The sequence below is a fragment of the Maylandia zebra genome, linkage group LG10, assembly GCF_041146795.1.
Source record: "Maylandia zebra isolate NMK-2024a linkage group LG10, Mzebra_GT3a, whole genome shotgun sequence".
NCBI classification, from domain to species: Eukaryota; Metazoa; Chordata; class Actinopteri; order Cichliformes; family Cichlidae; genus Maylandia; species Maylandia zebra.
The window spans coordinates 33865792-33890150 of NC_135176.1; the positions used below are offsets into that span (position 1 = coordinate 33865792).

Consider the following 24359-nt stretch of genomic DNA (forward strand, 5'->3'; position numbering starts at 1 on the left):
CCATTTTAGGCTGATTTAAGGAATTCACACTGGAATATTAACATTGACAGGTAAAAACTATCCTGTGGCAAGTTTGGTTATATTCCACTGAACACAGTGGAAATGGCAGCCATTTAACACATAGCAGTGGCACAAAAAGGTCCCAAGAAGGCAGGAAGGTTAAGCTGAGTGGCTTCTGTTAAACACGTGAAATAAAAACCCTGCAGAGACAAACAAAGACGCATTAATGTGTCTGAAAAAGTTTATTTAACAGAGAGAAGATGAAGTGTGTCATAAAGCTGGAGCAGTTCTACTGACGCAAACATCAAACTGAGTTTCTGGAGTTCAGTCAATTTGTACATTAACATCTTAAAACAAACAAACAGCAAATATTTTGATTATTGCTGAAGAATTAAAATAAAAAACAAAAACATTTGTATTTTAATCATTTCAGAAGTCAAGAGAAAGAGTTCATCGAATACTGAACAAACTTCCATCCATCCTCTTATCTTTATTAGGGTCACAGGGGGCGGAGCCTATCCCAGTTACGCAGGTGGAGAGGCGTGTACACCTGTACAGGTCCACAGCCTGTCGCAGGAGAAACATGAGAACATAAAAACAGTTTGGTGTTGATGAGAAAATCAAACTTGAACTGTTTGATTTCATACCTGCTGTGTGACAGGAGGTCAGAGGTCAGCAGAGGTGCCGAGTCAGCAGGTCCCAGAGGCAGCAGCAGCACAGGAGAGTCGAGCACGCCGCCAGACACGACTTCCTGCCGCCGCCCTGATCCTGCTGCTGATCCACCACGTAAACTGGAAGGACAGGAAGTCACATGACTAAAGCCTGCAGGATGCATACCCAGTATAACAACCAGTTATGACGGCTCTACAGTTTTTTCTATTTTGGGATCCGTATGATGTCATAGAGAGGAGAAATCCTTGTATGGCCATCAGAGAAGCCCCGCCTCCTGTTTGTGAGGGACAGCCAATCAGAAAACCTTGTTTTTCTTGTTTTATATGTATTTTCTTTTATGTGGTTATGTGTTCATGACGACTCAGACTCGCAGCTGCTGAGGTCGTCTGAGCATGTGCAGAGGAGGGAGGGTGGAGGCTGAGGATGGAGGAGGAAGATTTTTCCCCACTATGACACACTATGCTGACCCTGCCTGAGCTCTCTGTGTCGTGACCTTTGACCTGCCTGCGTGTTTTGGTGGGTACGAGGCCCCTGGGGGCCCGTCGAGCCTGCCCTGGTAGGCCGACTGGGTCCCAAAGGTGCTCTGTGGGGTCATCGGAGCCATGTAACCTGGATGTTCATGGTAATAGGACTGAGGGAAGGTCTGCAGAGGAAACACGTGGTTACCATAGTAACACTGATGGTCATGTGACAGTTCGTTAATTTGAAGAAAAATTTATTTTCATGCAGTCAAAGAATTTTTAAATCCTAAAACTGAAAAGAGGCTGAAATATAAAACCAGAAGCTTCATAATCTCTGATGATCCTCAGGATGCTGCAGCAGTGCATGCTGGGTACCTGGTACGGAGAGCTGGGGAAGAAGCCAGGCTGACAGGCAAGAGCTGTAAAGAAACAACAGGATCAAAACTTAAAGCTCAGTCTGAGAAATGAAAACAGCTGATTGGCTCAGATTCTGCAGGTTTCCTGAACTGAATTCTTCTGTCCCAGCCGCCTGTGAACGCACCTCAGCCGCCTGTGAACGCACCTCAGCCGCCTGTGAACGCACCTCAGCCGCCTGTGTGCCTGCATCCTCCCTGCTCTACCCTCCTTCCTCCTCTTCCTCCTCCTCCCTGCTCCACCCTCCTTCCTCCTCCTCCCTGCTCCACCCTCCTTCCTCCTCCCACCTGCTCCACCCTCCTTCCTCCTCCACCCTGCTCCACCCGTGTGAGTAAAGGCAGAAGAAGCTCATCACATAACTAAACTTTAACTAATGACTTTAATAAAGGCTGTTGCTGTGGCAGTGATGGTCCGTGTTGGTCAAGTTACTTGAAAAAAGTAATTAGTAATTAATAACCAGTGATGGGAATAACAGAGTTACCAACGGCGTTACTAACGGCGTTACTTTTTCAGTAACGAGTAATCTAACTAATTACTATTCCTATCGTTACAACACCGTTACCGTTACTAACAAGGAAATGCGGTCTGTTACTGTTTTTCAACAGACGGCTGAAGCTGTGTTCAGCTCACTGCAGCTTATATCAGCTGCAGGAAGTAGCTGTAAGAATCAGGACGCTGCAGCTTTAAGCAGCTGCGCTCCTGCGGACGGTAACCATCACTTTCTGGCACAACAGCTGGAGCTCAGGGGGCAAAACAATCGCACGAGTGCTGCTGTTTGACTGAGGAAGAATAAAGGAGTCGTGGTCAATCACATGACCACTTACAGACAAAGCAACAAGGTGACATATACCAGTTTATAAACTGTGTTGATCGGCCAGTAAAACCAGAGTCATGATAAACAAGATAACAAGTTAAAAGGTTAAAACTAATAAAGTTTTAAAAAGAGACTTTTCCATTTGATTACATTTTGTATGATGATGATGCAGAAAAAGCAGAACTGGGCTGAAAGATCTAAATTGTGTTTTTAAAAAGTAACTAAGTAATTAATTACTTTTGAAAATAAGTAATCAGTAAAGTAACGGGATTACTTTTTGGAGGGAAGTAATCAGTAATTAGTTACTGATTACTTTTTTCAAGTAACTTGACCAACACTGTATACAACAGTCTTATTTACACTCTTTCAAATAGATGCAAGTAAAACAGCAGAAAGAAGTAAAATCAAAGCCTCAGCAGCTCTGAGTCCTGTCGCTCTGTTGTCACCTGTTTAGCAGGAGTGGGGCGGGTGGAGGTGCCACAGCCGTCATGTCAGTGGGCGGATCCGGCACTCAGTGCTTGTTGGAAGTTTAGGGGTTTTTTCGCTGTAAAAAGAAGTTTTCTTCCCACGCACAGCGGACACTAATGTTTTTGTCACTTTTTATGGAATCAAACTCAAAGTAATGTGATTACATCCACGCTTTAAACGCTGCACGCTCATACTCTCTCTGCACTCGATATATTACCACTGTTGATCTGCACACAGCTGTTGTCACGAACGTCGCGCTCGCTTACGTCACTGTCATGAGACATTCTCGCAATAAAATCACGGTTTTAGCAACGCAGGGTTCCTACGGGAAAGTAACGGTAATCTAATTAGCTTTATTCCAATGGTAATCCCTTACTTTACTCGTTACTTGAAAAAAGTAATCTCATTACAACGCGTTACTGCCCATCACTGGTGATGGCACATGCCAACCTTTGACCTCTGTGGCTGAACATGAAGCCAGTTTTGTGTCTTTCAGAGTAAAACTTGTGCAGCGCTGTTGCACACAGGAAGTGATGTCAAAGATAAAAGAAGACAGACCTGGAGAGAAGACGGGGGCCGAGGGGCCCTCAGGGAAGTGAGGACGGTACGGCGGAGGCTCGGCGCTCATCCTGGAGGGACGGTCGGCTGATGGCGTCGCTGTAGAAGAGGAGAGCAGAGACACTGAGCGGCTGTCTGAGCGTGGATGCTGACGCGTCTCCTGAGTCAGAGTCAGGTCAGTGAACGCTGCCTCACAGCTCCATAATCCAATCTGCTGCCACAGACCTCCACCTCTCTGTCAACACTGTTTTTATTCACGCTCAGGATTGTTGGTGTCAGCTGAGCCTTATTACCGTCTGCACAGCACAAAACTTCCAGCTGAGACACAAAGAAGCTTTCAGATGTTTGAACGGGGACTCAAGGTTTCCCATAATTACTTCAGAGCTTCAGTTTAGTCGTCATTACTTTATTACCAGACAACAGAAAGTTCATTTTAACCAAATAACCAGACTCCATTCACGAATCCTGCAATTTAAGGTTTTACAAGCAATCCTAAGAATTCCAAACTAATTCATTTTACACTTCTGGAATTTTACAGTTTCAAAGTGTCGTCTCTTCAGTTCGTCTCTGTTTAACCCACCTCACTGCAAAAAAACGTCAGAATCCAGGAAACTTTGACCTCAGTCTGCTGCCCGCCTGTAAGAAACCTGCAGTCATCACAGAGCCTTTAAACGTGTGGTTTTTAAATGGAGTCTGGTGTGACAGAATCTGAACTCACCTTCCAGCTGAAGACAAACTTCTGCTAAATCATTGATTTTCTCTCCGGTGAGCTGACAGACGACTGACGGGCTGAGGAGGGCAGACAGCTGCCAGAGGCAGAGGAGGTGAGGTCAGAGGTCTCCTCCTCCTGCTCCTCCTCCTGCTCCACTGATGGTGGCTTCCTGTTTGTTTTTCTTACAGCGTTTGGGCTCAGACTAGTTCACAGGAAGCCAAATAAAGTCTGCAGCTTTCAGGAGTCACCCTGGAAACAGCTTCAGAGATATCTGCTCATACAAACTGATCACTGATCAATAACATTCAGCCTCATCTCTTTATTTTTTTGTTGATAATTTATCATCTTTGAACGTATTTTAATTTTTCAATATTTTTCATTTTTGGTTCTGTTTTTCTGTCTTTTTTACATTTTTAATATTTTATTTTTCACTTTTTAAAATCGTTTTTAACTGTTTCTGTTTTATTATTTTGTTATTTGTTGTCTTTGTTTTACACAAACAATAATAATATCGATTTTTCTTTCCCATTATATGTGTTATTGTTTCATAGATAATAATGTTTTACATTTGTATTAATAAGATTTATTATTTTATTAACATTTTTATTACTTGTATGATTTTTGTGCTTACTTTTAAAATATTTATATTCATTATAAATGTTTTTTACATTTTTATTTAATTTAATGTGTAAAAAATAAATACAATTTTTTTTACATATAAATTATTTCTTTAAACAGCTGTTGCTCGAGTTTCATACCAGAAAAAAATGTTTTTATCAGTTTATTATTGGTTCATTTATACATGACATCATTGATCACTTTTACTGCGAGGAAACAACGACAGCCTGTCAGATGCTCAGAAACTCAATCTTACCTAATAACAGTAAATACAGCACAGCTTCTATTTAAGGGTACGTCAGCCAATCAGGAAGCAGAAGGAGAGTCAGATGTCACTGTGGGCGTGGCATTTGTTTCAGTTCATGCCTGCATGCAAACTGCTGCTTTCAGCACAGGAAACAGGCCAGTTTATCTTCAGTCTGTTTCTCCAGCGCGTGTTCATCGCCCTCTGGTGGCCGAGTTAGTCAGTGCAGCTTTAAAACACGATAATGAAGCTCAAAGCAGAACAAACAGACGCGTCTCTACAGTTTTTGCTACGTGTCCTCTGTTTACAGGAAGTCTTCCTCCACCTTGGATGTGAAGCGGTCCTTTTTACTAACGTGGGCGGATTTTCACTGTTACCCTTTGAGCCGATCGCCACCTCCTCTGCTCCTCCCTCGTTTGTGCTCGTTTGTGCTTGTGGTGGTGACAGACCCTGGAGAGCCGCACAGAGTTCAGGTGAGGCCGTGGCAGTCACACACAGTGACTGCCACGGCCTCACCTGAACTCTGTGAGTAACTGTGAGTAACTCTAACATCATCAGTCACACACAGAGACTGATGATGTTACCTCTCAAATCAAACGCCTCACAGTTAGGAGGAGCAGATGTGACTCCGCCCCTCGAGGGGAGGAGCTGTGACGACAGGGAACAAGAAAATGAACTTCAGTTACGACTCATAACCTCGGTTCTATGTGCACAGATGGAGCTGAAGGGGTCAAAGGTCAGGGCTCAGCCTTGTTTATGGTGTGGATGGATGTTTTCAGCGATGAACCTGCTAGCCTTTAAACTTTCGGACGTGTTGGTGGAGGTTTTGATCGATTTCGTCCTTCACTCATCCTGCTGATCAATCACAGCGACTGATTCAGGTGTGTTTGTGGTCCAAGCATCGTGTTCTGGAGTTGCTGGTGATGTCACTCAGCCAGGCGGACCACCAGAGCCCTATGTGCACAGAGTTCAGCCAATCAGAGGCCGGTCTGGAGGCCCAGTGTGGTCAGGGGTAACATATCTGGAGAATCAGCTACCCTAACCCCTGGGGGCTCTGGTGGTCCCGCCTTCATCATTAGGACGTGGCGGCCTGTTTGTTGCGGAAAGTTTCAAAAAACGCCATCATGCCCTTCCTCACACTGCTGCTGCTGCCGCTACCCTTCGCCATCCTCTGCGCCATCATGCTGGAGCTGCTGCCGCCATGGTGACGGGATGTGAGGGGAGGGAAGGCGGCGCCATCCATGGAGTTGGCCCGTTTCACCTTTGACGGGTTTGCACGCCATGATTTGGTCCTTGGGGGAGGAGTCTGAGCCACCAGACACTTCTGATACTGGACCTGAAGGAGCAACAGCAGCCAACAGAGGGCGCCAGAGGAATGATTTATTCTTAAGATCAATATTTATGCAATATATCAACAAAGTCCTCAAACCAAAACTCTGAGTGTACGTCAGGTGATCAGTGTGATGTCCGTGGCATCGCTCACCATGCACGCAGCCTGGACGGCCTCGGAGATGATCCCAGCGTCCGGTTCACACCAGAACACGTGACATTCAAACTGCTGCGTGCCGCCGTCCACGATCACTGCGAAGGTGTGGCTGTCGTGACCGACGCCCAGGAAGGTGAGGAAGCGTACCTGACACTCCCAGAATGGCTCGTCGCCGTCCTGTCAGCACGACAGGAGGAGGGTTAAACACAGCCATGATGACCTTTGACCTGAAGTCTATGTGCATCGAGGACTGTACCTCTCCTTTCCACAGAGACAGGACGTTATCGGTGACGTGGATCACGGTCGGCTCCCAGTCGTCTCGGTCTGTGGAGTTCATGATGCTTTCTATCGCTCGGTTCAACACCTCCATACCTGCGACACACATCAGCGACCTTTAACCTTTTAATCACACAATATTAAAACACTCCTACTGGTTACACTAAACATTCACAGAGGGCTTTATTTCCACCGAGGCCCTCCTGATCGGAGACCTCAACATCTGCAATCGTCCACGTCAGATGTTCCCTGTGGCGCTTCAGGCCAGTTTCAGGTCGCTCAGCTGAGCCGTGCATCTCCAGGTTTCATGACCAGGACTCACCTGGTCTCATGTTTGGGAGCCGTGTATAAAAAAGATCCTAAATAATTAGAGCAGTATTTTGTTAAGTCGCTTGAATTAAAGCTGAAAGTCTGCATCATGGTTGTCTGATGATCACCTGTATGTGCGTGCTGTACATGAGTGTATATCATGGTCCAAAGCACCAGTGTTTCCAGTGAATGCATATTAATGGTTGAGCTCAGCCCAGGTGTGACAGGTGTGTTTATGTCCTACCCATGGCTCGCGACACCGGCAGGTTGCCGATGTACTGGACCTCAAACTTCTGCACCTGCTGCCGCACTGCCTCCAGAAACTCCACTGAAACGACAGCAAGATCAGTAATCAGCCAAAATTAGTGCAGGACCAATCAGAGCGCAGCGTCTACACTAAGGACGCACGGCAGGTGACTCACCTTGTCTCGGCAGGTCCTCAGGTGAGATGCTCTCCATGGTCAGGGAGCGGGACGGCCTCATCAGAGCCTTCTCAGACATCATCTAAACACAGAGTGTAGCGGAGTAAAAAACGCTGACCTCTGACCTCTCAGGTAAACCAGCTGACCCACAGCTGCAGGTGACCCTGAGATGTGGGTGACCTCCACTGACCTTTGAGCACATCTCATGCAGCGCCGTGGCGATGGCTTTGGCTGGAGCGTCGCAGCGAAACACGTGACACTTCAGCACACAGCTGTCCTTATCCCCCGCCACGAAGGCAAAGTCCCTGAATGCACCACACACACACGCACACACGCACGCACACGCACACACACACGCACACGCACGCGCACACGCACACGCACACGCGCGCACACACACACACACACACACACACACACACACACAGCGGACCGATCAGGTGGTGATCAGCAGCTGAACTCAGTTAATGACCCTGACATGTGGAGGAGGCTGTGAGTGTAAGGGTAGTGGTTTACCTGTCCCTGCCCAGGTGTGAGGGGGCGTGGCAAAGAAACACAGAGAGTTAGTGTAAACAAACCGAAGCATGCAGGAGCACAAACCAGGAGTTCAGGTCAGCGAAGCACAAACACAGGAAGCGGGGAAATACGCTCTCTGATTGGCTCACCTGCCATTGTTGCAGCCCACCCCCCAAACACGGATATTGATGATTGGCTGACAGTGCAGGGGGGTGTGGTCTAATGGGTCCAACAGGGTCAGGGTGTCTTTTTTCAGAACTAGCATCATCTCGCGGCCCTGCAGACAGACAGGTGGATGGACAGGTGATAAACAGGTTCCACAGGACACACGTGCACTTCCTGCATCCTGCCACAGGAGGGCAGCAGGTGTCTCACCTCCCCCCAGGCACCCAGCCGGTCTCTCTGCTCGGGGCTGCTGCAGTGAGACAGCTGCTGGATGACGTTACTAACAGCGAGGCTGCTGCGACCAGGAGAAAGGTCCTCCTCCTCCACCTGCAGCCAGCCGAGGGAGCGCACGGCAAAACACTGGACAGGTGGAGGGGGAGACAGGTGGAGGGGGAGACAGGTGGAGGGGGAGACAGGTGGAGGGGGAGACAGACGGTAGGTTGATGGGTGACAAACAGAAACCAGGACACAGAGGCAGAGAGATTAAATCAGATTAATGCGCAATAAAACGAGGTCGAGAGACACAGACACAAACAAAGAGAGAGAGAGAGTGAGATTAGCGCAGATTAGAGCACCAGAATAAGTCCTGGACCAACGAGGACCTCTCGTTTCTGTGTTCAACACGTCGTTCCAGAAACCTCTCCATCATTTTCATCATGTTCACACAGGAAGTCGAATGTGCCCTTAATTTATTACCTGTGTAAATGAACCATAACCACAGGGGGCGCTGTGGCCCCAGTCAGAGTTAAAGTGACAGAGTTTTTATTTATTTGACAGAATCAGGTATTATTAATGTTGCTGTCTCACCTTGGAGTCGGGGTCGTGGTTGGTGAGGTCATCTTCGTGCCACGAAGACCTGAGAAACAAAAACAGTATCACCTGCACAGGTGTAGAGTGCAAACAGCAGGTCCTCATGATTACAAGGATCAGTGTGTCCTCATAAGTCTGCAGAACTACAGTGAGGACCAGGGTCGGGGTCCAGGACACACCTGTGGGGATGTTTGTAACCAGTGGGGACAGCTGTGACGGGACTTCAGCTGTACGAGGACGTGTTTACAGTGAGGATGTGTGTCCACTGTGAGGATGTGTGTCCACTGTGAGGATGTGTGTCCACTGTGAGGACGTTTAGTCGTCATTCTTTAAAGGACAGCTGAGTGTCCTGGACCTGGACACCTTTAAGCTGTCATGGTGGGAACACATCACCCATACTGCACATGTATGTGTTACCTGTCCTCAGGTGGTCCTTCTGTCTCCTTGTTGGAGCTCTGCTGTCCAGCCTCCTCCTGCTGAGACACCACAGAAGAAGAAAAGCCTGAGGTGACCGGGTCAATCTGAGCAGGTTTACTGGAGCAGGTCTGCTTCTTCTCACCTGGGCATCGAGCAGCTGCGGTGTCCCTGTAAGACGGGGATGTTGCCACTGGGTGGCGCCGGTGGGAACGTGCCAGTAGTACGTTCCCGTGGAGTCTTTGATGGTTCTCCAGCCAGAGGGAAGGTCTGGGTCCAGCAGCAGGTTCTGGTCTGTCCAGATGTTGTCTGCAGGGACACAAAGCAGGTAAATGTGAACTGTTTAAAAGATGGAGCAAGCTTCTGTCTCTGAGAACATGGGCGGGGCTTAAACCTGCATTCAATCTGATGGCCACCAGTGGGCGATGTGTGTGGTTCCTGTTCTGTTCATGAGTCGCTCTATCACACGTGTGATAGACTGGAGCATCGACAGGAGCACGCTCATTGGCTGACAAACTGTGATCGACTGATTAGCCAATGAATGTGCGCCTTCGCATTTAAACCCTTTTGTATCGTCTATATCAGTAAGTATTTTTAACAGCGCCCCCTGCAGGTCACAGCAGTGGCTGTAGCTGGCGACCGCAGCCGGCTGCATCGGATCGTCAAAGCAGCTGCCGACACCATCGAACATCTCTGCCTCTGCTGCATCTTTCACAAACGCTGCATCAGTCGGGCCTCCTGCATCGTGCGTGACCCCTCACACGACTCTTTTCTCCTCCCTCCCATACGGCAGACGCTGTTGCAGCACCGGGGCCGATCCTGCAGACTGCGGGACAGCAGCTGAACTCACCACAGGCTCCTCCCCCCCACACACACACACACAAACTGTAAAGTGACTCTACTGGACGCCACAGACCACTGCTGGATGCTGCTCTCCTGCTTATGTTGATCACTTTGTTTCACACTGTGAAGCTGCTACGTTGGTCATTCTAAACAAAGTCACTTTAAATCTCAATTGTAAATTTTAGACTGTTATTAACCCTTTTACCTCAAAGTGTACATTTACTCCCCTTTATATTTTTAGATTTATTCTTATTCGTACTCTTCCTATATGTTGTTCTTGTGCTCTGTATGGAACTGGAGCCTCGTCGTCTCGTCTCCATATACCGAACTGTACATGGCAGAGATGACAATAAAGTTTACTCTGAGTTTGAAAACACTCGTTGAAGATTTTACAAAATCTTAAATATTCTTAAATTATTTTAGTCTTCTGTTTAAACCAACTAGCACCCCGTGATGATGATGATGATGATGATGATGATGATGAGTGTTACTCCATCCATAAATGCGAGTCAGGGTTCAAATAAAGCACTAGCCAAAGTAATCCCATTACTGCACTCATCTCTAATCGTGTCGTCAAACTTCTTTCAGATGTGAAAATGTTCAAATGTTCTGAACTCAGAGTTCAGACAAACATTCATTTTGTGTGCAGCTGAAACATGCTGCTCACTGTCAGCTCCAGCTTTGAGTCCACACACTGAGCTCAGACATCCATCACCTCACAGCTGCTTTAACCTGCGTCCACATATGTGCACATCACATTTTGGGTTATTTAGACCAAAATACTCAATTTTGCTCTACAAGGGCCTGATGTCCACTTACGAGGACATTATGCTGCTACTGTAATATCGAAATTTTAAACAAATATCCTCATTTTTCCTTAAAAACAAAAATCAGGTAATTCTTTGTTTTTACATTCATCAGGTCCCAATCAGCCCAAATATCAAAGAGAGTTCGGGTCGTATGGGGTTAAAGCACCGCTCTGCCCATCATCAGATCAGGTATCGATCCCGGGACATCAGCACTGCTGTCTGCTGCAGAGGACACGTCCATGCACGCGCAGTCAGCGCTGACACATCACAACTGCATCGGTTCACTTTGAAAGCAACGGCACTTACAATCATTTTAAATTCAATGAAGTGAGCGGTTGCATTTCTGTATAGACACATTCAGCAGCTCACGTTTAATGAAAGCGTCCTTTTAAAGGCAGCTGAACGCTCTGTGATTGGCTGCTCTCTGCACTGAGTCAGCGATGTTCAGATGTGCGTCCGTGGATCTGAAACGTTTTCTCAGGCGGATTCTGAACGAGCTGCTTCTCTGGTTCCCTGCAGGGTCCTGGGTGGTTCTGGAGAATCCTGAGCCTGAACATAAGTCTGTATGTTTCTATGAGCTGTGCCCCGAGCACGGACACGTCCACCACCTTGTGTCCTTCAGGCCTCCTGCTCTGCTCTCACACTGCTGACTCTCTGAGCTCTGAATCTTCCTGTTTTATTCCTGATATCTCTGTAAAAACTACAACAGGAGAGGCCGGCGGTGATCGGAGGTCACGCTGCGTTAGAGGAAGAGAGGAAACCGGAGAAGCTGTGAATAATTAATAAGTGCTCCGAGACACCAGACGCTGAATGGGCTGATTAAAAGACAACGATACGATCAGCCTGAGACGGGGAGGCGGGGCCATGCTGCTGACCAGCAGAGCTGCGGCCTGAAAGTCGTTCCCACAGCAGAGCACTGATTGTGTCAGACGACAGTTACCTGTGATGGGGAGCTTATACACACTGAGACGCTTACATTCAGTCATGTGGGGGATTTAATACTCCTGGTATATAATCACACGTGTTTCAGATTAAGATGAAAGTTTAAAGTCACGCTCATCCAAAGCTTGATTTTTGTCTGTTTCCCCAAACAGGGAGAGACGCCTGCTGAGCATGAACTAAAGGTTTGTCTCATAAATGTTCATGTTGAAGCTGAACGTTGAGCTTCTGCTGGTTCAGGACTGAGACGGCACCAACGACTGAGATACGAATATAAGAAATACTTTGATTATCCCGTGTTTGGGAAGCTTCCTTTACAATAATAATAATAATAATAATAATAAGAGAGACTCCATCTGTTGGTCAAAGTTACAAATTTTTGTTATTTTTTTTCTTTTTGTTTGTTTTTTCAAGAAAAAATCCGCCTTAGCTTTTTATTCATTTTCTAATCTGTATTTGGGACATTATTTTGTACATGTGTGACCCGGCTGTTTTAAATGGTATGAATAATAGAAATGAATGATGTACCGCGTTACGTATTTAAAATACAAAATATGAGTAACTGTATTCTGTTACAGTTGCCGTTTAAAAAGGTGGTATTCAGAATACAGTTACTTTGTTGAAATAAATGGATTACACGGTACTTCCTGTTTCATATGTTCGGCTATGCCCTCTCTGTTTTTGGTTTCCACGCCCCAAACAAAACGAGGCTCTAATGTCTGTGTCTCAATCTCGCGGCCGCATGATGATAAGAAGGAATAAGTTATTCACAAAAATGATTTAATATGAAGGCAACAGGCAGAGTGTTACGGGCATCGCCCTAAAGCAGCGGTCCCCAACCCCCGGGCCTCGGACCGGTACCGGTCCGTGAGTCGTTTGGTACCGGGCCGCGAGAGTTGAGGCTCAGGTGTGAAATATGTGGTTTTCAGGGTTTTATCGGTTTTCAGCGTTATTTTGTTATCGTTTTTATCGGTCTTTTCACGTGTGTTATGAATAAATCTTCTTTTTTTCGGTACCGGTACTAGTTTCATGTTGTTGTATTTATCCGCGACACCTTAAAGGCCGGTCCATGAAAATAATGTCGGGCATAAACCGGCCCGTGGTGCAAAAAAGGTTGGAGACCGCTGCCCTAAAGCATGTAGCCTGATGGGCAGCGTAGCCCGTGCTGCAGGGAGGATGGACCCGTGATGTGTTTGTGAGCGAGGAGGGAGAAAAAGGAAAAGTAGGAGCTGTCACCGAGCAGAAACGGGAGCTGGAAGCATGTAAATATAATAATAACCACTGCAGCCAAACAGAGAGCCTGACGAGCCCAGCTGTAACTAAGCTGTTAAGACTCGACTGTACGCTGTGTTCGTGTTTTCCTCTGAAACAATGAGCTCCGTTGCAGCAGCCTTTCAACGCCTCTCTCTGTCTCTGCTAGCAAAGTTGACCCAGACAACAAAGTAAAGCTAGTTTTCAGCTACGAGCCGACATGAACCCGAGTATCAGCCAGAGGTCCCTTTACTACGGTTCGGAGCCGCGGACCTGTTTTATATACGCGAGGAATAGTTTTCTACACGAGATCCCTGCAAAAAGTGCAGCCTGACCTAATGTAAAAAAGCATGATAATATAATAAGTAATCCAAAGTATTCAGAATACGTTACTCTCATTGAGTAACGTAACGGAATATGTTACAAAATACTTTTTGGATTATGTAATCTGTAATCTGTAGTGGAATACATTTCAAAAGTAACCTTCCCAACGCTGCATATATATGAGAAACATGGCAGCTCTGAGTCTGGTCCAGCCCTGGATACAAACAGCTGACTTCACAGGCTGTGACCTGAGCGTCCTGTGTACCGACTGCAGCGGAGCTTTGGCTCATAATGACCCTTTAAAAGACGAGTGATGGAGGACAAACACCACCGTCCTTCTGTAGACTTTGTTGTGTCCCTCTGTGTTTTCCTGTCCCTCTCTAATGTTTTGGGCCTGATGAGGACCCCGAACACCAGAAGGTCAGTCAGTTAGCCAGTGAAGCTAACAAACAATAAAAACACTGAAGACTATTTCTGCTTATTCTGTTACTTTTCCTCCAATCAGCACTCATATGCTGGTTAGCTGGAAGACTTAAAGTGAGCACTTAGGTTATATATCCAAATGCTTCGCTCCGTGTAGCCACGTACCTGCACAAACAAACTCTAGAGCCAGGCTAGGGCTAACACATGGTATCATGCTAACAGACCCCAAATAACAACAACAACAAATGTTCTTAAATATCTGTGAACCTGTGTACCCCCTCTCTGCCTCCAGTAATATTTCTGTTTATATTTATACATTTGACAGCTTAACGTTGACTACAGTGATGGCTGTGCTGACAGATCTGCTGCAGCTGGATAATCCACGTTGACAGTAACTGTGTGAAAGGTGCACCTGCTGGCTACATACATGATGTACTGCCACAGACTGAAGCTAAAGCTCTAAGGTTCAATCATGACAACATGCTAACACAACGAACATAAGCTAACAAGTTCAGAATCATGAGTCTGTGTCAGAGCAGTGAAGCTAAAAGGTCAGAGGTCATGAGATTATGCTAACAGGCTGCAGTTTCATTTTTGTGGACAAACACGTTAGCAGGTCCTGGTTAGGCAGCAGCAGCACCAGGACCCCTGTTTGCATGTATGTGTGATTGTGTGTGTCTTACCATCATAGTTGACTATAATGATGGCCAACATGTAGTCCTTGCCCATCATGGCTCCGCCCTCCAATACGTGTGTTCCAATCAGCTGATCACCAACACACACATACACACGGGCCCAGAGGACGGTTGTTAACGTCTTCTCCCGTTCGCCTCTCTCTCTCTCTGTCTGTCTTTCTCAGTGTCTCTCGTTCCTCCGGCTGGCGCTCTCTCCGACGACACCATCAGTCTTCTTCTTCTCCTCCTTTGTGCTTGCCCAGCGTTTGTTTCTCCCTCTCTCTCCCTCCTCTCTGCCTGATAAACGATGCTGCTTGTCCTCCTCTCCTCCCTGTCCTCCCTCTCCCTGACTCTCCTCCTCCTGCTGATGTCATCACTCCCCTCCCTCTCCTATCTCACCCTTCACTGTAAAAAACTCAGTGTTACTACTGTGGTCGCGTTCACATAATGTCTGGTAAACAGTCAACTCGAGGCACTTCATATTGTACAGTAGACCCTACAATAACACATACAGAGAAAAACCCAACAATCATATGACCCCCAATGAGCAGCACTTTGGTGACAGTGGGAAGGAAAAACTCCCTTTTAACAGGAAGAAACCCCCGACAGAACCAGGCTCATGGAGGGGCGGGGCCATCTGCTGTGATTGGTTGGGGTGAGAGAAGGAAGACAGGATAAAGACATGCTGTGGAAGAGAGACAGAGATTAATACTCCTCCAGATTTGGAGGTCTGATTCCCATTCCCACTGTTTCACACTCGGCTGCAAACCGTTCCAGTGCGAGCTGGAGGCCAGCACTCCATGAAGCCAACAGAACCACATTTTTTACAAAAAAACAAAGAAGAGACTCTGAGACCACCCAGTGAAGCCTTCAGACACTTCACTACGCCTAGACGTTCTGTCCATAAAAGTTATGAAGAGAATCGATGACAGAGGGCAGCCCTGGCTGAGTGCAACACCCACTGGAAACCAGTCTGACTTATTGCCGACTACGCGGACCAAGGTTGTATTAGGATGGCATGGCCTGCTTCAGAGACAGGGATGATAAATATGAACAAGTATCTCTGCCTGGTTTTAGACATCCAGCAGTTAATGTCATCAGTGCAGCTGACAGAGGTCACATCATAAGATCATCTGCACGGAACAGCAGGAGATGTTGTGGTTCGTTATGATTGTACCAAGTGGGAGCATGTACAGGCTAAAGAGCAGTGGACCGAGGACAGAACCCTGAGGGACCCCTGACTGGAGTGTGATTACTTTGACCGTTAGATATGGTGACAGGCAATTCATTTTGTTTGTTTTCAAATCATTTGCTGAGAAATGAAAGATTATAAATGATTAATTATCAGTGGCTCTAAGAGGTGTGACACAGATGTGACAGGTTGGTGGGGTCGAGTACAGAGACTGTAACTGATGAGAAACTTCAGGTGAGAAAGTTTAAAAATGGTCTTGTGGAGTTGAACCTCTATTTCCTGGATCAAAGTTTCACTTTTCACTTCACTGACGGGAGCACGATACACGGTTATTAGTTTGACTTTCACAATAAAATACTCCAGAGATCAACTAATGACTGCATCCAGGTTCATTAGTTTGTTTACAGTCTCGCTCTCTCTTTATTTCAGGCTCACTGCGTGTCTCACTACGTCATCATATCTGTGACACAGCGGCCACGTGTCCCGGAAATGTTTGTAATGCTGGGAGTTCGTGAAGCTCGAGACATTTCAAGATACATAACCATTTCCTTTTCAAAGTAAAAGCCTTAACATTACATGTAAGAACATGTTTAAACGCAACACTATAATCGTTTATTTTATTTTCTAGTTTCTGGGCTTTTACTAACATTTATAAATTATTAACTCTAAAAAGTCATCTTGTTTCTTTGTTTGCTTGTCATAATCAGAAAACATGTATATTTACTCACTTAAGTAACTCAGTTATTGTATAATATTATTGTTAAATGTTATATTTTTATTATTTTATCATAGGTTATTATTTTATATGCAGCAATTTATTTTATTCCAATAATTCAGTGGTGACAGAAGAGTTTTCTCTGCTTTTGCACATCTATCTCACCTTGAACAAGAAAAAATACATATAAAAATGCATATCCTTTCTAATATTGGTCTGTGTAAATGCTATAATATTTATTCAGAGTGATATTAGAAAAATATAAAATAAATAAACGTTTCAAGAAACTTTTATTTTGAAGCTGGACCGGAAACCGGAAACCGTTCCCCGTGTAGTCTGACCCGGGCCCGGCGTGTCCCGTCCACAGCAGGACTCTGTGTCGGTTTACTTTAAGTTTAATTTGGACCAAAGTTGCCCCGAAGCTTCGGTCCCTGTTTAGCTCGGTGGATTAGCCTCCCGGTTAGCTTAGCCCAGCTTCCCGCCGCTGCTCTCTGGACTCCAACATGGAGGACATGTACGTTAAACCCGGTGAGTTTCCTCCTCCCGGCACAGAGCGGCTCTGCCTCCATGAAGAAGGACATTAATGTTAACGAACGGCGTCGTGCCCGGTAACGATCTGCTCTCCTCTCATCGTCTATTAACAGAACACAGTGACGAACTTCATTCACAAATCTGTGAATTTAAAGTTTTTAGGACTACAGGCAGTAAATAAATAGAGTGTAAACATAATCTGTGTCAGGTACCAGTTATTGGGTTGTTATTCGACATTCGGCCAGCAAACAATCCATAAAATAGAAATGGAGGGTTAGTGTTTTATTTAACGGTAACGGGCTGTTGCGACTTGTATGAGTACGTGTAAGGTTACATTTGAATTTATGTCTGATTTAAACATGCCGTTTGTAGCTGATTTCTCTATGAGTGGAGTCTTCGTGTTCAGAATGATGAACCGGAGTTTGGTTGGACTGGCTGGACACGTAAATGAGTCCGCCTGCTCAGCTGGAACAGAATCACCTGAGAGCCAGGTAGTACCGGACTGCAGTCACGTGGTCAGCTGACTCCGAAGGGAGTCTGTGTTTATCTAACATCAGAGACACCGCGCGTGGAAAGAAAGACGAGACGAACCTCATTCAAAAACTTGTTAGTTTTACATTTCGCGGAAGCTTCAGCCAGCTAACACACACCTGACACCTGTAAATGTTAGTGTTTCTTAATCCTGAGTGTATTTAGGTTCGGCTCACGAGTCATGCACCAGATGATCATCATCCAGGTGCAAACAGGAGTTTCATTTGATGTTTCCACAAACTGAAAGTCCTGATCAGGTTATAGCGGAAATCACGTGATCAGTGACGGCTCGATAAACGACCTGACTGACCTCCTTATGTTTACACACACGTGGACAACGTTAGTGTTGCTGTTTTTAGATTCCAGAGCTGCTTTCATTGATCAGTTATTGATTACGAGGCATCAGATGGTGTGTTTCTGTCTGACCGATGAGGGTCATTGATCACATGAACAGCTTCAGCCATCTGTCACAGGGCAAACTGGGGTATTGATCCCAGTGTGCTTTAAATTAGAGGATGGATCATGTGACCAGTGAGGGGATCAATAATCAGTCACATCTGAGTCACAGTAACGAATCTCCACAATCCACCTCCTGCGTGATGTGAGTCATGTGAGTTTGTGTTGTCCCTGAACCTCACACCATCTCACCTTTACCTGAAACGTCCCAGGTGGAAGGACCACGTCTTTATCTGAATTCTGCAGACTGTCAGGTCCCTGCCGTCAGCAGTGTTCTCAAAAATAGAAACGCTCTTTGCTGTTGTTCAGACTCCATTTTTAATTCCATTAAGTAGAAAATCGTGGGGCCGATCGTGGCTCAAGAGTTGGGAGTTCGTCTTGTAATCGGAAGGTTGCCGGTTCGAGCCCCGGCTTGGACAGTCTCGGTCGTTGTGTCCTTGGGCAAGACACTTCACCCGTTGCCTACTGGTGGTGGTCAGAGGGCCCGGTGGCGCCAGTGTCCGGCAGCCTCGCCTCTGTCAGTGCGCCCCAGGGTGGCTGTGGCTACAATGTAGCTGCCATCACCAGTGTGTGAATGAGTGTGTGGATGTGTGGACGTGTAAAGCGCTTTGGGGTCCTTAAGGACAAGTAAAGCGCTATATAAATACAGGCCATTTTACCAAAATTCTGTGAGCTCGGCCCTTCAGGTGTTTCAGGAAGCATTTGTACGGGCAGCAGTGGAGCAGACGGGACTGCGTGCAGCTCTTACTGAGGAACGTTTAGAGCTGGTTTAAAACTCCCAACTCTTTGAGCAGGTAACCAGGAGCGGGGCTGGAACGACCCCCCTCAGTTCTCCTATGGCCTTCAGATGGCCCACGGACCACAGAGGAACCTCCTCAACAAGAGACCGCCTCCAGCGCTGGCCTCAGGTACGAACAGTAGTGATGTGTCGCTCGATAATGAAACGGCTCTTATTGGGAGCCGTGTTTCTTTTTTTTTTCCTCGCACTTTTTTTCGCTTCACGCCGCACGTGAGCCTTGTGTTTGTGGTGAGCAGAGGGGGGAGGGGCGGCAGTTACACTCACAGTAGCACAGGAACAGAGCAGGAGGGAGAGAGAGAGCCGGGGGCAACAACAGACAACATGGTGACATTAGAAAGGTAGAAAAGAAGCAACATCTGGACCCATTTCAGCTTTACTGACAACACAAAGGCAGAGTGTGAGTCTGCAAGAAGACGCTGTCGCACAGAGCTGCACAAACAACCTGCAACCTGACAACTGTCCACCCATCAGTGCAGGGGGAGATCAAACAGTCAGCTGAGTGTGATATTAATGAAGGTGCCAGTGTGTCTACACCACCACAACCCTGAACCAACCCAGAGCTCTGAGAGCGTTTGCAGAAGTCTGACCCAGCAAGACACGACTCAGCTGATAAAGACCTGCAGACATGACCGCACTTGATTTCCAACTATTTTCAGTTGCTGATGTTAAAGGATTCAGAAAGTTTGTTCACTGAATCCTGTGAATGCACTTCCAAACAATCCTGCCTGCATGACGGAGAACGTGCGTCTGCGCTTTGTTTTGCATATTTTCATTTATATTGTGTTGTGTTGTGGTCTGCAGTGTTTTGTGTTGTTAAGTAGTTAATAGTAGAATTGTAAATAGTTGGTTTTTGTATTTTATAATCTATGTTTTACATTTTATGGAGTGAATCAGTATTTCATTTTGTCCATAATTTTATGTTGTTGTTGATAATAAATTGATTCAAGCAATAAAACAAACAGTCAGCTGATCCACCTGCTGCTAAGAACTACAACCAGATACTTAATAATGACCTTCACCTATAGGTGCAGGAGCCCCACCTGCAGCCCCTCCCTCCTCCAACCCTCTCGCACCACCTCCCTGTGCTGTAGCTCCGCCTCTACTCAACCCAGGTAAGAAAGGTTTCTAATGAGATGTGGTGAGTTTACACCTGACAGCTGAGACATTTATTGTTTGGTTTCTCCCAGCTGGACCCCCACCTGGTGCTGTGGCCACGCCCCCTCCTCCTCATCTGGGGCAAATGAGGACTAAGAGAGAGGCTGCGATCAGCCAATCAGAGAGTGAGCCTGAAGTTGAGGGCGTGATGTCGGTGCTGAACGGAGCGCTCGCTGCCTGCAGACGCGCTGTGAAAGTGAGTTCAAAATATGACGTCATTCAGGGGTAAAACCGCAAAGGATTCTGGGAACTCGTGGCAAGCGGTACTAGCGCACGCAGGCTTTCACATGAAAACAGTCACACAGCGATAAAAAGAAACACAAAATGGCAAGAAGCCGTTGTATTATTAACTGCAGTAGCCGGTCGCATGACAGCCACGGGAAGCCGACGAGTAAAGAGATCGTTGTTAACGGATTACGTCGTTGAAGAGAAATTGTTCGAGCCATGTTTCCGAAGTAACAAAGAGCCACGGATGGTCTGGATTGCAGCCATTCAAAGAGCAAATATAACGTCCCAGAACTCTCACAGGTTATCTGCTCCAAGCATTTACACACAGCTCAGTCTGCTGTTGTAGCAGTGATTCTTGAGAGAAGGGACAAAACATGTCGGGCAGATAAAAGACAAACCAAGGCAATGTTTATACAACAAAACTATGATTTTGTCTTCAAACAATTATATGTAAATATGTTTTTGAAAAATCAAAAAATATATTTTAGAAAATTAAAACCTGTTTTGTCCCTAATCTCAGGAATCACTGGTAGTTAATGCGTCATTTTCATAACATAATTGGTGATATAGGTTACAAGCAAGTCTGGCGCTGAACAGAAATTGTCGCGCTATGCTCCTTTATTTATTGTGCATAAATAGTGAATTGTCCTGACACAATATTGCGTTTCGCTTCTGTTATTATGGTACATTGACAAAAACATATACTTTTATTCACAGGATAAAACAGTTGTTTTGTATCACTAATTGTCCAGTACGATTACAGCATACAGTATTATTGTCACTGCTACATTTCTGTAATGAACCAGAAATTATTTCCACTACTAATTAATTACCGTTGAGCTCAAAGGTCCTATTAATAAACTGTTAACGAATGTGTGTTTATGACGACGATTTGTGAGACTGGTAAACTTATGATATGTACGATGGTCTTTCGTTCTACACGGTGCAGTTCAAGGTCCTGCACCCATCCGTCGGTAAACTGTACCTGGGCTTGTTGCAGTGACCTGAAGTTACTAAACTTCATGAGTGTATGCACTCACTCCAAGAACCGTATAATTATAAATCTGAGCGTGGTGAAAGTTGGGCAGCACACTGACGTCTTTTGTCCACTCTGTGTGCTCGTAAGGGTCTTACCCTTTCACTCCTTTGATTTTTTTCCTCGTATCTTTTCTTTGACTTTTCATCAAGTCTGTCTTTGTACGGACCGGCATTGTTCTCCTTCGTTTTGTACATTCCTTTTTGGGGGGAAAAGAAAACGCAAGAAGGTTTTGGAACAGGAGAATGAACGTTTTGCGGTGCTGCAAATGCTTGCGTTTGATGCGGTACTTGGATTGTTTTGCCACGAGTACCCGTCATGCAATGCGCGAAAGTCACGTGGTCTGTCAATCTCTATATATTACATCAGCAGGGGGCGCCACCACGTTGCAGTGAATGTTACTGTAGCACAAAGTGACCTTTGACCCTGAGCTGAAACTTTGGCTGTGTCCCAATTCAGGGTCTGCAGCCTTAACGGTCCTCAAGGGCCACCCACTCAAAGACCGCTAAGGCCGGAAGTGCGAGGCTTGTGAAACAGGACGGTCTAGCCTCCGTCGCGCTGCCCAGGTTGCCTAGCAACCATGATACTAACTGGAAACGTTTCACACAGCTTTGTTTGACAGAGATGAAGGAGAACGTGTTTTGTTCGTTTGTTTCTACACGAGCTCTGTGTGGTTTAATGAGGCTGAGACCACACGACTGTCAAACATGATTCCTGTGCTGAACAGTCGTTTAAGATTAGCTAGTAATTAACAATTAGCTGCTGTTGTTCATGAGACTAAAGTCATCTCACTGTGGTAATGTAAATATAATATGGCCAATATTATAGTTATTATATTAATCATTATTAGTTATTACAGCAGTGAGCTTGAACTCTGGGTCAAAGATTCAAGTTGCATTTATTTATTTGTCCTGTCACCTTAAATCTTCACTCAAAGACAAGTACCTGTGACAGTGTATATACAGATGTTTTATATATAAGAGACAAATATTGTTCTGTCTACACCGCCACATCCTTGAAATTCAGGGAAATGAAGGACGTGTTTGAGGCTGCATTTCGAGCAGCCTTTGAATTGGGACAGCCTTCGTCGCTGTGACGTAATCGTCCTTAAAATGCGGCCTTTAAGGCTGCAGACGCTGAGTTGGGACACAGCCATTATCTTCATCAGAGAAATAACCAGATGTTTCAAATCACCTCTGAGCGTCACAGTCTCACCTGCAGTACCAGGTTGGGCCACCGAGAGGCCAACGAGTCATTTCCTTTTCTGTTAACACAAAAATGTGTTTAACTCAGAGCGACCTTTGACCTGTGTGCAGGCTCAGGTGTGTAATGAAGTGGCAAAGCGCCTTCACCTGATGGAGGACAGCTGGAGGTCGGGTAGACTGAGCCTGCCTGTCAGGAGGCGCATGGACACCCTGTCTGCAGGTAAGGTGTCTCACTGCACACCTGTGTGATCGCACACCTGTGTGATCACTCATCTGTTTGTCTCTCAGAGTTACAGAAGGGTCGCTGGGACGCGGCTGATGACATCCATCGCTCTCTTATGGTTGACCATGTGACTGAGGTTAGCCAATGGATGGTTGGTGTCAAACGACTCATTGCTGAAACCCGAAATCTGAGTCCAGAACTGCTAGAACCACTTCAGAAAGTGAGAGGGCCGGTCGAGGACTCCGCAGAACCTGTCCGAGAACCGGTCAAGGAACCTGGAGAACTCCAGCAGTCTTTACAACTAGTCCAGAAGGAGGAAGAACCAGACTCAGCAGAACCAGCCCAGAACCCCGTAGAACCAGTCCAAGACCCCGTAGAACCAGTCCAGGACCCCGTCTCGGAGTCCTAACTGTCCAGGACTCCTCTCTTGACAAACTCTGGCGCTTTCACCAGGATTTGCTGCTTTAATTCTCACCATCATGTACTTAAAACACTCTGGACTTTGGCCACTCCCAGCGGCTAAGCCTGGTAATCTTGGTATCTTGGGATTTTGAACTTAATCTTCCTGGACTGTATTGGGAACTTTGGACCGTAAACGAAGTCGCCCCTGATTCTGCTGCTGAAGCTCCTCCCCCCACTGTAGCACCCTGCCATGGTTTTGTTTCTCTGGCATCTTTCTGGGCTCGAGTCCAGCCCAGTGAAACCTGGTTTCAGGATGAGTGTTTGGTCCTGATCAGGTGGATCCTGTTTCTGTCTGATGTGAGAATAAATCTGGTTTCTGTCCTCGATTTGTGTCCGCCTCTTTAATGCTCAATGACTGACTGTTTCCTGATCCAGAACCACCGACATCGGGTATAAAAGTGTCATTAGTTTCTAAGTTTAGGACTGAGCTCAGTCACCCACCCGTGGAGGTCCTCGGTCACCTGGGTCATGGTGAGACTACCTGAGGTAGGTTCTTGAAGATATTTAACCCGTCCTCTGAAAGGCTTCTTCAGTTCTAAACGCTGGTGGTCCCACGTTACCCGGGTCCCACCTGGCCCCAGGTATGTCACCACCCTGTCAGAGGAAAGGTCAAACATCTTCAGAGTCCACAGGACAGCTGAGGTTTGTTAGGACTGTGTTTACTGTCACATGTAATCCAAAAATGGCATTAAAGATCACCTCCAACTAACCAATCAGATCTCTGGAAAATGATATAATTCCCTGAAGCCTCAGAGGTCAGACAGCCAGAGCGCTTGTGTTTGATGGTCAGTTCAGAGGAACTTTACTCCAGCCGTGTTCCTGTTGGCTGCAGCAGGATTTTAAAGTATATGTGTGGTTCCATGTGGTATTACCTGTAATAGTAGGACACGATCCTGGGCGGACGCGTGCTCGCTCTCAGGGCTGCGGTGGAAAGCGGAGCTGGTCTCACGATGAGGTGGACCAGGCTGTGACGAGCTCTCGGCTGTGCTGCCTGCTTCATCCTGATCTGATGTCATCCTGTCCGTGTTCCTGATTGGTCCGATGCTGCCTGCAGCCCTCCTGCCGACTCACTTGTAGCTACATTAATAAATCCTGGATTGACCAATGGAGTCGATAACTCCCTGTGACCTCTGACCCTGACCGATGATAGATGAAGCTGGCCTGACCAGAGGTGTGAGGTTACCTGCTAAGTCACCATGGTAAC

At 46.4% G+C, this 24359-nt stretch overlaps 3 protein-coding genes across 7 annotated transcripts; 1 reads left to right on the top strand and 2 right to left on the bottom strand.

Annotated features, from left to right (window-relative positions):
- Positions 1-227: 227 nt before the first annotated feature.
- On the bottom strand, positions 228-4264 carry LOC101486525 (uncharacterized). 2 transcript variants are annotated; one of them, XM_076889502.1, is made up of 7 exons: positions 4106-4264; positions 3968-4034; positions 3388-3486; positions 1509-1552; positions 1177-1315; positions 648-791; positions 228-567 (listed from the first exon to the last, which is right to left on the bottom strand). In XM_076889502.1, exons 3-6 carry the CDS (start codon positions 3455-3457, stop codon positions 673-675), a joined length of 372 nt encoding a protein of 123 aa, XP_076745617.1. In that variant the 5' UTR covers positions 3458-3486; positions 3968-4034; positions 4106-4264; the 3' UTR covers positions 228-567; positions 648-672. The 2 variants fall into 2 exon arrangements, with proteins under 2 accessions (XP_076745617.1, XP_076745616.1); XM_076889501.1 differs by having other exon boundaries at positions 3968-4023; positions 4106-4263.
- A 1603-nt stretch (positions 4265-5867) lies between these two features.
- Positions 5868-14972, bottom strand: apbb3 (amyloid beta (A4) precursor protein-binding, family B, member 3). Of its 2 annotated transcripts, none has more exons than XM_076889505.1 (12): positions 14632-14972; positions 9505-9668; positions 9363-9418; positions 8943-8991; positions 8346-8495; positions 8120-8247; positions 7645-7759; positions 7455-7536; positions 7277-7360; positions 6704-6819; positions 6445-6624; positions 5868-6297 (listed from the first exon to the last, which is right to left on the bottom strand). In XM_076889505.1, the coding sequence occupies exons 1-12, from the start codon at positions 14678-14680 to the stop codon at positions 6037-6039; spliced, it is 1434 nt and encodes a 477-aa protein (XP_076745620.1). In that variant the 5' UTR covers positions 14681-14972; the 3' UTR covers positions 5868-6036. The 2 variants fall into 2 exon arrangements, with proteins under 2 accessions (XP_076745620.1, XP_076745618.1); XM_076889503.1 differs by having other exon boundaries at positions 9363-9421.
- A 1869-nt stretch (positions 14973-16841) lies between these two features.
- sra1 (steroid receptor RNA activator 1) lies at positions 16842-23481 on the top strand. Of its 3 annotated transcripts, none has more exons than XM_024803817.2 (6): positions 16842-17137; positions 18842-18955; positions 19872-19958; positions 20034-20197; positions 22582-22690; positions 22759-23481. In XM_024803817.2, exons 1-6 carry the CDS (start codon positions 17113-17115, stop codon positions 23100-23102), a joined length of 843 nt encoding a protein of 280 aa, XP_024659585.1. In that variant the 5' UTR covers positions 16842-17112; the 3' UTR covers positions 23103-23481. The 3 variants fall into 3 exon arrangements, with proteins under 3 accessions (XP_024659585.1, XP_024659584.1, XP_076745621.1); XM_024803816.2 differs by having other exon boundaries at positions 16842-17057; XM_076889506.1 differs by lacking the exon at positions 18842-18955 and having other exon boundaries at positions 16842-17057.
- Positions 23482-24359: the final 878 nt, after the last annotated feature.

Bases quoted from the DNA above. Each gene is read 5' to 3' on its own strand.
- sra1 (XM_024803817.2), top strand. From the start codon at position 17,113: ATGTTAACGAACGGCGTCGTGCCCG. The intron at 20,198-22,581 runs GTGAGTTCAAAA...ACCTGTGTGCAG, and splicing joins CCTGCAGACGCGCTGTGAAA to GCTCAGGTGTGTAATGAAGT. The intron at 22,691-22,758 runs GTAAGGTGTCTC...TTTGTCTCTCAG, and splicing joins CATGGACACCCTGTCTGCAG to AGTTACAGAAGGGTCGCTGG.
- LOC101486525 (XM_076889502.1), bottom strand. From the start codon at position 3,457: ATGAGCGCCGAGCCTCCGCCGTACCGTCCTCACTTCCCTGAGGGCCCC. The intron at 1,553-3,387 runs GTCTGTCTTCTT...GTTTCTTTACAG, and splicing joins GGCCCCCGTCTTCTCTCCAG to CTCTTGCCTGTCAGCCTGGC. The intron at 792-1,176 runs GCAGGTCAAAGG...CTGTCCTTCCAG, and splicing joins GTACCCACCAAAACACGCAG to TTTACGTGGTGGATCAGCAG.
- apbb3 (XM_076889503.1), bottom strand. From the start codon at position 14,680: ATGATGGGCAAGGACTACATGTTGGCCATCATTATAGTCAACTATGAT. The intron at 8,992-9,362 runs GTAACACATACA...TTTGTTTCTCAG, and splicing joins GAAGGACCACCTGAGGACAG to GTCTTCGTGGCACGAAGATG. The intron at 6,625-6,703 runs GTACAGTCCTCG...TCGTGCTGACAG, and splicing joins TGTCTCTGTGGAAAGGAGAG to GACGGCGACGAGCCATTCTG.